This window comes from Petromyzon marinus, chromosome 36, assembly GCF_048934315.1.
Source record: "Petromyzon marinus isolate PM22_M1 ecotype Great Lakes invasive population chromosome 36, UKy_Petmar_22M1.pri1.0, whole genome shotgun sequence".
NCBI classification, from domain to species: domain Eukaryota; kingdom Metazoa; phylum Chordata; class Hyperoartia; order Petromyzontiformes; family Petromyzontidae; genus Petromyzon; species Petromyzon marinus.
Genome location: NC_133702.1, coordinates 11275416 through 11289970, shown reverse-complemented (window position 1 = coordinate 11289970; position 14555 = coordinate 11275416). Strand labels below are relative to the sequence as shown.

Sequence of the window (14555 nt, the reverse complement as noted above, 5' to 3'; positions counted from 1 at the left end):
GGGAAAGTGGGGATACCCCTGCTGAGGCTGCCGTGCCTCAAATCTCGGAAGAAGGAGTCGCACCTTGTGAGTGGTTGGCTGTTTCTCTCTCCCACCTGAAGACGATTGCTTGTGGCGATCGAAACGTCGTGATCTAGTATTATTTTTTCTACCTACGTGACTTGACCGAAAGAACCAAAGAGTATGGATTCCTGCAGTCACGAAATCTTCAAATCATGTTTATAGGCAAGGACCCTCTCTGTTAGACGTGGGTCTCAGTTCACGTAACGTGTCACGGTGGCTTACGGCAGTTGTTGTTGGTTGTGGTGACGGTGGTGCTGTTGCTGGGTGGTGGTTTCTGGTATTGGGTAGCGACTGGGGCCTGGATAGCCAGGCGGACAGGGCCGGACACGTCCGACGTTTTGTGATTTGTGCTGAACGCGCGCTCGTGGCCGATAGGTGCCGATGACGACTGATGGTGGAACAGTTTTTGTAAAAATCCGTGCGGTGTGCGGTGTCAAAGCCGTGCCTGAGGGGTGGTGGGGGGGATTCTGCCCCACAAGAAGCCAAACTATTTTTGTTTTTATAATCATTTTTGTGACATAGACGAAAATGTATCTGCAAATATCACTGCGTATCATCTCAACGCAAAGTATTGTCATCTTAAGCATGGAAACTTTTGTATCCGTAGAATCCGAAATAAAAAGTGATAAAGGTGTGACGTGACCGCTGTTGTGTTCTTGGAGTCTGGGCCTAGTAACGTTCTGTGCACTGTAACCCCAACCCATGGCATCAACGGTGGCGAAGGCGACGTTATCTCCCTCGCCTGGCATGGAGGATGTCGTGGGTTCGGTGCTGGAACCTGGCGTTGCCTGTTGTATATTTTGAGCTTGCGTGTTCTATCTCCGTGTGGTGATCACGTAGATTTTTCTCTGGGTCCTCCAGCGTTGCTGATAGATTAGTGAGGCCTATGATCAGTGGGCAGAGTATATTAACGGTTGTTAGTGTAAGCATGGCTATGTAAAGTAGGAGGGGGACAGATAGAGGGGCGACCAATTCACCATGTGTCCTGGTTGAGCCATCCAAACATTTGGTAGCCTTCAGCAAATGACGATGAACACATCGTGGTTAATGCCGCTGTCTCTTCCCATATAAAGGCCCGGTTGGTGTGTCATGCCCAGTGAGTTTTTGTTTTGCTATTCATCTTCGTGTGTATTTGTGCATGTTTTGCAGTTATTTTTTGCTGTTTACACACCAGGAACACACCACTGTAGATATTGCATACAAGCAACCATGACACAATGTAGCAATTCAGGGTTTTTATTTCATTTACGAATAAATGATTTACTGTTTAACACGTAAGCTTTCGCGACTGACGTCATCCATAATACAGGTTTTTTTTGTTAGATCGCGTAAATATGTGTCAAAAAACCCGCCACCACCCGACACTGCCAATTAGTAATGTTTATAATGTAAACAGAACGTGCCAATTCGTTACTAGTAGAGCACACTGCTGTGTTGGTGAGCAAAGCCACAACATTTACAATCTGAGTACGACGTTTCGCCAGTAATAACGAGCTTCATCAGGTGACAGCCAGATTGGTGGAGAAATCCTCCTGTTTTGTTAAATAGAGGGGTAGATGTGATGACATCACTTGTGTGCCGTTCTTGCGCGAAGTGGGGGAGGGATGAATTAATGCATATAAATTACTGTGGGTATCCGTTGCCGTTTGAGTTATATATATGGTAATCAATGTACATTATGCATGCGCATTATGCAAGGCCATTGTTATTGTACCTGCTGCTGATTGTGTATACTAAAATAGCCATACCAACGGTAATCACTATTGAAGCATGCTGACCTGCATTTAAACATTTTATTATTTGATGGTTGGCTTACAAAGCAGCAATTAGATACATTATTTAAATACATAAATTATATACATTAATTATATATATTCATTATATACATTAATTATATGCATTATTTATATGCATTATTTATATACATTATTTATATAGATTAATTATATACATTAATTATTTACATTAATTAATTCCCCCCCCACCACGGCACAAGAAGAACACACAAGTGTTGTCATCACATCTACTACCCCTCTAGTTAAGGAACGAAACAGGATTTCTCCACAAATCTGGCTGCAGCCTGAAGAAGCTCATTGTCATTACTGGCGAAACATCGTACACAGATTGTAAATGTTGTGGCTTTGCTCTCCAACAAAGCGGCGTACTGTACTAGTGACGAATTGGCATATTCTGTTTACGTGACAAACCTTACTCATTGCCTGTGTCGGGTGGTGGCGGGGTTAACGACACATTTGTACACTTACGCGATCTAACCTAGAAAACCTGTATTATGGGAGTTACTTGCATAAAACACATATTTACATAATGTACAGGTGTGAAGGGTGATCTTATTAAGCCTTCCAAAATTCTTCTGAGAGATGCCCGCTTGGCAAAGGAATCTCCCGATTAACAAAACAGTCCTGCAGGCAAACACAACACACACAAACACAACACACACAAACACAACACACACAAACAGGGATTAATGTGGATACTCGAGTCCGGGCAGCCCAGCAGCTCCACATGGGTTTTGAAGGGCCAACCAGTGGCAGCGTGCCAATAGAATGCCTCGCTCTGGTGTCTGGAGTGCTGTTAAGGTGAATATTTAATAAGTTATTTTAATGTAGCTGCTGTTTCTTGTGCAGGAAGCGATGCACGCCGGTCAGAGGCTTTTTCAGCCCAAAGCGCACTTTGTGGAGAAGTTCTAGACGCGTACTTGGTTGTGCTATTTGTATGTTTATTGAACAGTCCGACACACGCGTTAAGAGTTTCCTGGCAAATGTCCCGATCCACCATCGAGCTTTTCCCTCAACCCTTCCCTGCCTTTCCCCTTCAACCCTCCTGGCCAATCACCTTTCAACCCATCCTCCTGCTCCTCCCATTCAGGTGTGAGGTAGATGATCCCAATTACCTAACCCACCATCCCTGGTGTAATGCAGTAGGGAATGATGTCATTTGTGAGTTATACACAATCCTGGGGTAGGACTGCCGCACATGTCTGATGATGTACTAGAAACCCTGTGTGAAGGGGAGACCTGGTGATTCAGGCAATTGACTATTAACCGTCCCTTCGTGTGTACGCATGCCGGAATGAGAGGAGAATTACTAATTTATTTCTGGGAAGTGTTTCCCAACTTCCCGACACGTAAAAAATTACATTAAGTGACAAAGTGAATACGGGGCTAATTATGTGTTCGAGTGCAAAGCCAGCACCACTCAGATCTTGGGTTTGAATTGAGGTTTCAGCCATCTGTGATTAAACCGGAGTCTCAAGTGTAGCGAGTTTAAGGTATTATCCTGGGCACAGATTACTTCACGAAAAAATACCTTTGTTCAACTCAAATTTTCATCTAATTTGGATTTTCTAACTCTTAATATTTACGATTTCATTGACATGTACTTACAAATGCTTTGACAATAATTACACCCACACACATGGTACTAACTATGCCCCTAATGAATGTAACTTTGGCCGCATTGAGTGTTAACACTCTACTTCAGGATGGCCCTGTATTGGGATGTTTGGCGAATTCCGTAAAGGCAAGTTTGGCGATTGGGAAGAATCCAGAATACCCGGGGAAAAGCCACAACACATTCGGATAAAACACAGCTCTGCACAGTTACGTTCACTCCGCTGCTGTACTGACGTCTCCTGACCAGCTCGCAATGTGCCCACTAAGGATGGCGATTGCTGCGAGCATGGATAAAGGGAGCTACTGAGTGACTTCAGATATCATTATGTGATGTCACCTTCCGCGGCTGTTATGACTTAAGGTAATGCTACACACATTGCTGTGCGGGTTATGACAATGGCACTGGAATAAATGTGTGTGTGTCAAAGTTGTGTCGTCAAAGCCGGTACCTCGAGGAACAGCCTCAGTCTGACCACAGTTCCCATCTGCTGCGGGATGGATACTTTCTCGATTCTGCAGGACAAGAAGAGACGCAGCGAGTTTAGGTGTGCATCCATCGATTCTTACAAACTTCCGGCTCCAGTCCTTAACCGGTGACCATCACCAACCACAGCTTAAAGCTCGTTCAGAGACACACTGTAACGGGAGCCTGCTGTCGACAGCTGACTTCACAGTCACGTCGATCGCATCGCTACCGCCTCCCTACCAATTGCTGTGGGTGGAAAACTGGGCTGGTCAAGAGTCTTCCAAGAGCCAAAGTTTACGATCCGCAGGGGAAAATTATGGCGGTGCAAGGACCTTTCTGTATGTACAAGTGCAATGTTACTTTGATATTAGCTGGTTACTTGACAAGGTGATTCAGTCTATTGCCACAACATAAAAACAGTAGAAAGCAAATCGACTTCAGGCGTCAATGCAAGGAACACGTGCAAATATAAATGGCTTCGTGAAGGTGAGATGGAGACGAGACTGCCACCGGACGAGAGGTACCTTGGGATGTATTCTTTCCTTAACCCATCGAGCAGCTCCCAGAGCTGATCGCCGTATGCAATCGCCATTGCATTACCTGCCACCTGCTCACACACGCCAGGAGCATGTGAACAAGTCACAGGGCAGCCTCGTCTCTATCACAATGCTTGTGCGCTGTGTTCCCGTGTGTGTACCCGTGTGTTCCTGTGCACGCGCTGTGTGCTCATGCCCGTGTGCTCTCGTGCGTACCTCCAGAAAGCTGAAGAGCACCGTGGGGGTGACATTGGCCATGGGCTCCATATCCAGGACCTGCATGAGCCAGGTCCAGCCGTGACTCATGCCGTGGGGGTGGCTCTGCGATTCACGCACACGGCACGCGTGGGGTAGGGTGGCAGGTGTGGGAGAGATTCGTCAATTTAAAATCCCATTATCGTACTTGCGCTACACAGAGCCAGTGGCTTACGATTTAAGCAGATCGCATGCAAACAATGTTACACGTACACTAGCAGAGCGAACCAAACTGTACGTGACGGAGAGAGTGAGATCCGATTCTTGATGGAGATCGTGACCCCGGATTGGCGGTGCTACCTTGTTGCCACTGGAGGGGGGCACGGGCGCGGAGATGATGGCCGCGTACATGCGCGCCATGCCCGACATTCTCTGGAGAAACAAGTCTTCGTTCTCTACTCTCCCATCCTCGAAGCGGTAACCGAGGATCCTGCGGGTGATGGGGGGAGACACGGGCGTCAAGCACACGCCACACGCACGCACAGCTCTCACCGCTCACTCCTCACCCCCCAACTACCACCGCCCCCCAAGCCAGGTCCCTAGTGCCCTCACCTGAAAGCGTCCTCCTGGCTCTGCCCAGGCGTGGGACGAGGGAAGACGGGGCCCATGTAGGGGCACTTGCTGAGCAGGTGAGCAAGCAGGAGCTCCCCGAGGGCTGGGTGGCGGTGCCACAGTTCCACGGTGACAGCCGCGATGGGGAACACCGCCGCGTGGTTCCACCCCACCTCCTCCTCGCTCTGCTTCTGTAGTGGCAGAGACGCAGGGGGAGAGAGGGTGAGGTGAAGAAACCGGAACCGAAGACAACCAATTTGCTGTACTTATTTAGTTTGTCATAAATAACCTATCTCATTTATCTTTCCCAATTAAACGGGCAATTATGAACTTCACAAACATTGCAAGAGGAGCCCCGCTGAAAAAAAACATTCTTGATGAGACGCATTGTGGCTTTCTGGTATAAGAAGCATCGATGAATGAACCGTGAGAATAAATGAACACACATTCAAGTGAACTGATCCTAGCAGCGAGCACACAGGCGAAGGTGAAATGCAGATGTCGGTGGATGATGGCGATGACGACGGTGGTGCCGTGGAGGTGCGTGCATGCGAGGTGCATTTGACTGCGAGGCAAGACGCGGGGGCTTTGCGAGGGGGCTTGTCGACGTACCACGAGCCTCTCAGCCACCCGGTGCAGGACGTAGAGCAGGCCCTGCGGGTGGTCCGACACGCTGGTGGAGCGCGTGCCCGACACGACGGCCGTGCCGCTCAACAGCAAGTCCAGCTTGCCGGTGATGACGCGCAGGTGAGAACCTGCGCACGAGGACACGTTGGGGGGGGCACGGGTAAAAACGGGGGGACGTGTATTATACAACAGCGCTGCACTACGGCAGTCGTGACACAGTGACTGCCGCGCAAGCTGCCCGATTGTGCGTTTACACCGCGGGAGCTGGGGCAGGCTGAGACTCGACGTTTCACGAGAGAGGGGAGGGGACGGCCCTCACCAGACGTGTTGGAGATCTGGTTGATGGGCATTGACGAGGCCTTGGCCAGCTCGAACTTCATGACCTTGGTCTGCCCATCGCACACACACACACACACAGGTACACTCACACTATTAAAACTAAACTATGACACTAAAACTATTTGTTTTTTATTTTACTAGGTAAGGCCCACTGAGCTATATAGCTCTTTTTCAGAAGAGACTCGGCTACAACTGCTAGCTCCACGAAGTGAAATATCGCATGGATATTTATAGCAGCCAAATACTCTAAAAACACGCGTTTCTAATTGTGAAGGGAAAAACTGGAGGACCTGGAGAAAAATCCACGCAACCATGAGGAGAATACGTACACTGCAAATATACAGTAGTTGTCAGAATCGGGCATTTGAACTCACGACCCCCCCCCCCCCCGCATACCTTCAGGTCCTGGTTGCCGTTGAGCTCCTTCAGTCTCTCCACCGTCTCCGCCAAGTGGCGCTGCAGCTCTTGGTGACGGCGCTGCGGGACGCTGCCCTCCGCCCAATCTCCACCCGCTGTGGCAATCAATGCAATACACAGCCCGTTAGAAGCAGGGACCCACACAACACACATTATAACCAGGGTTCCACACGCAGCCCGTTAGAACCAGGGACCCACACAACACACATTATAACCAGGGTTCCACAAACAGCCCGTTAGAACCAGGGACCCACACAACACACATTGTAACCAGGGTTCCACACACAGCCCGTTAGAACCAGGTACCCACACAACACACATTATAACCTGGGTTCCACACGCAGCCCGTTAGAACCAGGGACCCACACAACACACATTATAACCAGGGTTCCACAAACAGCCCGTTAGAATCAGGGACCCACACAACACACATTATAACCAGGGTTCCACACGCAGCCCGTTAGAACCAGGAACCCACACAACACACATTATAACCAGGGTTCCACACGCAGCCCGTTAGAACCAGAGACCCACACAACACACATTATAACCAGGGTTCCACACGCAGCCCGTTAGAACCAGGGACCCACACAACACACATTATAACCAGGGTTCCACACGCAGCCCGTTAGAACCAGGGACCCACACAACACACATTATAACCAGGGTTCCACAAACAGCCCGTTAGAACCAGGGACCCACACAACACACATTGTAACCAGGGTTCCACACACAGCCCGTTAGAACCAGGGACCCACACAACACACATTATAACCTGGGTTCCACACGCAGCCCGTTAGAACCAGGGACCCACACAACACACATTATAACCAGGGTTCCACAAACAGCCCGTTAGAATCAGGGACCCACACAACACACATTATAACCAGGGTTCCACACGCAGCCCGTTAGAACCAGGGACCCACACAACACACATTATAACCAGGGTTCCACACGCAGCCCGTTAGAACCAGAGACCCACACAACACACATTATAACCAGGGTTCCACACGCAGCCCGTTAGAACCAGGGACCCACACAACACACATTATAACCAGGGTTCCACACGCAGCCCGTTAGAACCAGGGACCCACACAACACACATTATAACCAGGATTCCACACGCAGCCCATTAGAACCAGAGACCCACACAACACACATTATAACCAGGGTTCCACACGCAGCCCGTTAGAACCAGGGACCCACACAACACACATTATAACCAGGGTTCCACATATGGGTCATAATTACCAGGGTCCCACACATGACCCCTTATAACCAAAGACTCACACACGGTCCATTATAACCGGGGATCCACACGCAACCCGTTATAACAGAGGAAACGACGCCTCACCTTGCTCCAGCGGCTCGCACTCGCGTGCCAGACGCGGTGCATCCTCGCCACCATCACCGCTGTTCTGCAGACAGCAAACCGCACCAGACCACGCTGTATTTTATAAGGGTGTGCCGCCAAATGCATTCTCATAGCTGATGAATGTTCCGACTTAAGAAAAAGCACGCGTATCTGTTTCACAGTCTATAAAGAAATTAACATTTTAGTTCATCGGACTATGAGCCTGTGGGTCCAATGTTTTCCATCAGGGAATCTCTGGGCCGGTGTTAATGATCTGAGTCTCGTCAGCAGGGTATGCCTGATTGTCGTGTGGATGGGTGTCAAGGTTGCGTGTTCGGGCTAAGCCGCACGTTTGAAACATCGTTACAAACGTAGAGTCCGTATTCCCTGATATCCCCCTCCAATTAATCTAGCCTTTGCTGGGAATCCAACTGAGGTGGCTGGGTTCACAGCGCAGCGTGCAAACTGCTGTGCCGAACTACCAAAGCAAGTGGCAAAACAAATGTTACGTGACAATTGGTGACCAGGCTGAGACTATAAACTCGCTACACCAAGACTCTTACCGCGATTCCAGAGAAACGCTCCTCAGTGATGATCTCGAGGATAACATTCTCAGAGCTGAACAAAAACAAAACAACAAATGATCACAATAGTGTTCGCTAGTGTCATTCTGCGTACCCTTATGCTAGCTGGAACCAACACCAGTGTACACGAGCTCTAGCTGACACTTACACTCATATATGAGCCTGCACAAAGACTCACACGTACACTACCTCACACCTACACTCCCTCACACTTACACTCACTCACACCTACACTCCCTCACACCTACACTCCCTCACACCTACACTCCCTCACACCTACACTCCCTCACACTTACACTTGCTCACACTTACACTTGCTCACACTTACACTCCCTTAGACTTACACTCCCTCACACTTACACTCCCTCACACCTACACTCCCTCACACCTACACTCCCTGACACTTACACTTGCTCACAATAACACTTGCTCACACCTACACTCCCTCACACTTACACTCCCTCACACTTACACTCGCTCACACTTACACTCCCTCACACCTACACTCCCTCACACCTACACTCCCTCACACCTACACTCCCTCACACTTACACTCCCTCACACCTACAGTAATTGTCTAACTGCCCGTCCAGACGACCGGTGCTCCCTAACCAGACCACAGTGTCCACCGCTGCATCTCGCAGTCCCCTCCCTACCTGACTTCCGGCTCATTGTCGCGTCGCTCCGCCTCCTCCTCGCTGGGTCCCTTCTCCTCGACCAGGAGAAGGGGGTTGTCAGCGGAGGCGTGGGGAGGCTCGCCATCCCCATGGGGCAATGGTCGTCCAGTGATGTCAAGTGGGGAGAGCGGCACAATGACCCGGCCCTCTGCCGGCGCCTCCTGTCGAGGGAATCACGTTCATGGTTTACGCACCAGGTAGAGAGTGCACACGTGCAGTGCAGTGGTAGGGGAACACAAGCTAAAGTGTGCACCAAGACGCGTATAAAGTCACGTTTGAACCATCCAATTGGCCGTTCCGATAAACGGGATTGTGCAGAATACATTGCGAGAACTGATGGACGGGATTGGTAATTGAATGGCAGCCAAAAAGGAAAGAGTACGGCCACCGCAGAGATGGATCAATGAGTTCAGTTCCCGTGCAGGAGTCGGATACATTGTGGCATTGCGTGACTGTGATGGGTGGTGATGATGTGTGTCGGGCCGTCAATCGGGAGCGGATAGAAAATAGCTGGTGATGATATGATGACAGAGGAATCATTCAACAATTGTCACTTATATAATCATCAGCCATAGTTAATCTGATGTTGGATGAAGGCCTCCCCAATCTGTCACTCCCTCTCACAGTCCGAAAATTCAAAATAATCCTCTCACAGTCCGACAATGCAAAAGAGTCTAGCTGGCACCTGCACATAAACTTATTTTATAATTCCATCTCCGTGGTGGATGTGTTCTATGCTGGTTACCATGTGGCTGAATGCACGAGATTGTGTGTTCGTGTGGGACGGTGATGATGATGATTATTACCTTTCCACATGAGGTGTCTGCACCACCTTCCTGCACCACCGGTGACGCCGTGGTGGGAGAGGATGCATCGGCGTGGTCATCAAGGCCATTCTTCACACGGTTATGCCTGCAGCGGTGTTTCTTACAATGCCTGCAATAAGTGATTCGATTTTAATATCAGCATTGAGTTCGTCCAAGCAATGGATCTCAATCTCATAAAACATCTGGCATTTCACCAAAGCCGTAGCCATGGAGTCAACATTGGGGGGGACCAAATCTTCCAGGGGGTCTGGGGATCCCCCCCCCCAGAAAAAAATCTAAATTTGGAAACGAATTTCCTGCCTAAAATATTAAAAAAATTAACTAACACATGGGATTTATATTCTTAGTTTTTTCGGTAAAGTCACGTTGAAGAGAAACAACAAAATAACAAAATATATATAAAACAATAAAAAATTCTTACGACGTTTCGACCATAACTCAAACGGTCATCATCAGGTGTGTCGGTTTGCATAAATTTATTTTGAAAACGGCATATTTATTTATTTATATATAAAAATAACGTTTGCGTCACGCGCAACGATTGGCTGTTTGCCAGGACTAGTCCATCTATTTTTTGAAAAGAGGAGGGGGGAGACGAAATTTGTTTTTATGTATGCTGTCTGAAAGCCACTGTAAGCGTGAACAATCAATCAAGAACTGAAATGATTGATCAAATCTTTCCAATGATTGCTAAGATAGAATCCATCTTCTCGGTTGAAATTGTCTCTGTGTTTGTATATGTGGATAGCCTCATGAACGAATCTCTCATGGAAGCCAGATGGCTTACAAAGAACCTCCGTCTTGGAAAAGTCAATGGCATGTGAGCCTACTGAATTAGAACAATGATCTGCTACGGCCGAGGTGTTGGTCCTCCTTTTCAACAAAAGACCGGACCCACACACCAAAAAGTTAGACGTTAATAAAGTCGTAATTAATCGCAGTAACAGTTCTATTTCCGATGGTCTGAAATCCGTTTTAGCTAAAGGTCTAAACTTTGCAGTCACACCTAAACACATACCAGTTAATGATATAATTGCCCAAGTAGACGTTGCTCTCAGGGGCCTGGGTCACATCGCTGCAGACGTAGCAAGATCTGAAATCGCTGCAACCCTCAAAAACGCTAAGATGCCAGCTAGCAACCTCAGCAAAGATGAGCGTTTTGAATTATATAAATTAAAAAAGAGGAATGATATTGTAGTTCTCTCAGCTGACAAAGGCAATGCTACTGTTATCATGGATAAAATAGAATACAACAACAAAATTAAAGAATTACTCGACGATGGTAGTTATACAAAAATAAAAAGAGATCCCACCAACAGCCTCGTCACACAAACCAACAAAATAATTTCTGATTCAACCGCATTAATTGATCAATCTAAACAGTTTTCGTTGAAACCTTCTGCTGCCAGGCCACCAAGATTATACGGCTTACCAAAAATACATAAAGTTGATACACCTCTTCGTCCCATAGTCTCTACTATCAGCTCCCCCACCTACAAACTAGCTCGTTTTTTGTCTGAAATCCTGCGTCCTTTCACTGGAAAGACCACCTCTGCGGTACAAAATTCTACTCACCTGGTATCAACAATCAAGGGTATTTCCCTGTCCCCAGACGACCTGCTTGTCAGTTTTGATGTAGTTTCCTTATTCACCAAGGTTCCTGTACCTGACACCATTGCAATCATTGAAGACTTGGTTCATCAAGGACTAAACACTGAGGTACCCCCCCTGGTGAGACACTGTTTAACCAATACATACTTCACTTGGAATGGAACTTTCTACAAACTGAGGGCACCCCAATGGGCTCCCCCCTTTCTCCAGTTATAGCTAACATTTTCATGGAGAAATTTGAGACTGACGCCATCCAGACTGCCACTCTGCGCCCAACCTTATGGAAGAGGTACGTGGATGACACTTTTGTCATCTGGCCACATGGCCGGCCTGCTCTAGACCAATTCTTCGACCACATCAATTCCATACACCCAGCCATCAGATTTACCATGGAAGTCGAAATAGATGGCAAGATACCTTTTTTGGATGTCCTAATTAAAAAGAGACCTGATGGTTCAATGAGCCACTCTGTCTACAGGAAAGCTACCCATACGGATGCTTATCTGAAACCGGATTCCCACCACCATCCATCACAGAAGAATTCTCTCATCAAGACTCTGTATCATAGAGCCCAATGCATATCCGACCAGGAACACATAAGCAGTGAACTCAAGCACGTACACCAAGCTCTTAGGGCTAATGGTTACTCCGACTATACAATCCGCAAAGCTATCACTCAAACCATGAAGAAGAACCCTCTTGAGGAGCCTTTCAAAACCATCACTTTACCCTACATTGCTGGGATCACAAAAAAGATCTCCAAAATCTTGAATAAACACAAGATCCAGGTCCGTTTCAACACATTACATAAAATCCGTGATCTGGTTCCGTCTGTAAAAGATGTGATTCCGGACATACAATACCCTGGTGTCTACAAACTAAGTTGCCTCTGTGGTAGTAGTTACATTGGAGAAACCAAACGCCATATCTCGGACCGCATTCGTGAACATAAAGCAGACCTTAAACACGGTAGGACCAACACCTCGGCCGTAGCAGATCATTGTTCTAATTCAGTAGGCTCACATGCCATTGACTTTTCCAAGACGGAGGTTCTTTGTAAGCCATCTGGCTTCCATGAGAGATTCGTTCATGAGGCTATCCACATATACAAACACAGAGACAATTTCAACCGAGAAGATGGATTCTATCTTAGCAATCATTGGAAAGATTTGATCAATCATTTCAGTTCTTGATTGATTGTTCACGCTTACAGTGGCTTTCAGACAGCATACATAAAAACTAATTTCGTCTCCCCCCTCCTCTTTTCAAAAAATAGATGGACTAGTCCTGGCAAACTGCCATCGTTGCGCGTGACGCAAACGTTATTTTTATATATAAATAAATATGCCGTTTTCAAAATAAATTTATGCAAACCGACACACCTGATGATGACCGTTTGAGTTATGGTCGAAACGTCGTGAGAATTTTTTATTGTTTTATATATATTTTGTTATTTTGTTGTTTCTCTTCAACGTGACTTTACCGAAAAAACTAAGAATATGAATTACTGCAGTCACGAAAGCTTTAAATCAAAATTTACATGGGATTTAGTTATTATTTATTTATTAACAATAATGTCTAATGGTGTATATTGTATTATATTGCTCTGTGTTTTTCTTTTTTTACCTTTTCTTGTTACATTGTATGTAATGGCAGAGATTAGTGATTTCTAAAGTACAACCATAACCACAATCATATAAACGGAAATCTATTTTAAAGCAATATAATGGGGTGGACATTTTGAGCATATTTGAATATTGGGGGGGATGCGTCCCCCCCCCCCCCCCCCACAATATTTATTATAATTACGGCCTTGTATGTCACCAGTATTGGGTCAAGCAAGCCCGACTTTGGTGATGAGACACTGTCCAGTAGACAGGACTTGCTTGCTCCAATGCTGATGAAAGTTTGGGTTCTCAGAGGCAGTATTTGTTGTCACTGTGAATGGGCGCGATCAGTGCTTGGATAGGCGACCACTAAATCACAACAGGTGCTAGAGACTGCGGGGCTACAATGTGATTGGTGGACTGTGCTGAACACATCGTTGTACTGCACTTACATACTCCACCATCGCTGTCCCCCGCCTTGACAACCTCGCACTGCCCAGAGTGGTGAAGTATGGTTAAATAACCCCCACGACCCATACGGTGTGGGGAGGTCCTCATCCAGCAGTAGAGTGACTTGAATAAGACGCGAGACCGTGGATAAGTTGTGGCTACGATTATAACAATGGTCACCAACCCCTCACCCAGTGTTTACACTGCGGGGCTTTAGCGTCCGACTCACACGGAGCCCGGCGTGGGGCTTTAGCGTCCGACTCACACGGAGCCCGGCGTGGGGCTTTAGCGTCCGACTCACACGGAGCCCGGCGTGGGGCTTTAACGTCCGACTCACCTCTTCTTGCTGAGACGCTCGCGCTTCGGAGTTCGGGAATAGCACGCTCCCATGGCGGGACCGTTCGTCCGCACGGGGACACGAGGGGCGAGTCGAGGCGATCGCCCTTTGGGTACCGACGAAGATCGCCAACGAGGAGGATCAAGATTGAGGAGGAGGAGGATCAAGATTGAGGAGGAGGAGGATCAAGATTGAGGAGGAGGATCAAGATTGAGGAGGAGGATCAAGATTGAGGAGGATCAAGATTGAGGAGGAGGAGGATCAAGATTGAGGAGGAGGATCGAGCGGACGTAGGCGCGCTGCTGCTTTCCACCTCCCCAGCTCCACGTCGAGTGAGGTCACGCCCACAGGCCACGCCCCGCGCCTCCCATTAGCCACGCCCCGCGCCGCCCACAGGCCACGCCCCGCGCCGCCCACAGGCCACACCCCGCGCCGCCCAC

The 14555-nt window shown here is 47.9% G+C and overlaps 1 protein-coding gene across 2 annotated transcripts; it reads right to left on the bottom strand.

The window, feature by feature from the left end:
* Positions 1-1283: 1283 nt before the first annotated feature.
* Positions 1284-14475, bottom strand: LOC142930091 (mRNA export factor GLE1-like). 2 transcript variants are annotated; one of them, XM_076072123.1, is made up of 14 exons: positions 14116-14472; positions 10090-10219; positions 9263-9444; positions 8586-8640; positions 8023-8086; positions 6648-6763; positions 6232-6301; positions 5898-6040; positions 5286-5476; positions 5034-5163; positions 4695-4799; positions 4467-4549; positions 3926-3989; positions 1284-2483 (listed from the first exon to the last, which is right to left on the bottom strand). In XM_076072123.1, the coding sequence occupies exons 1-14, from the start codon at positions 14166-14168 to the stop codon at positions 2415-2417; spliced, it is 1455 nt and encodes a 484-aa protein (XP_075928238.1). In that variant the 5' UTR covers positions 14169-14472; the 3' UTR covers positions 1284-2414. The 2 variants fall into 2 exon arrangements, with proteins under 2 accessions (XP_075928238.1, XP_075928239.1); XM_076072124.1 differs by lacking the exon at positions 4467-4549 and having other exon boundaries at positions 14116-14475.
* Between the last annotated feature and the right edge of the window lie 80 nt (positions 14476-14555).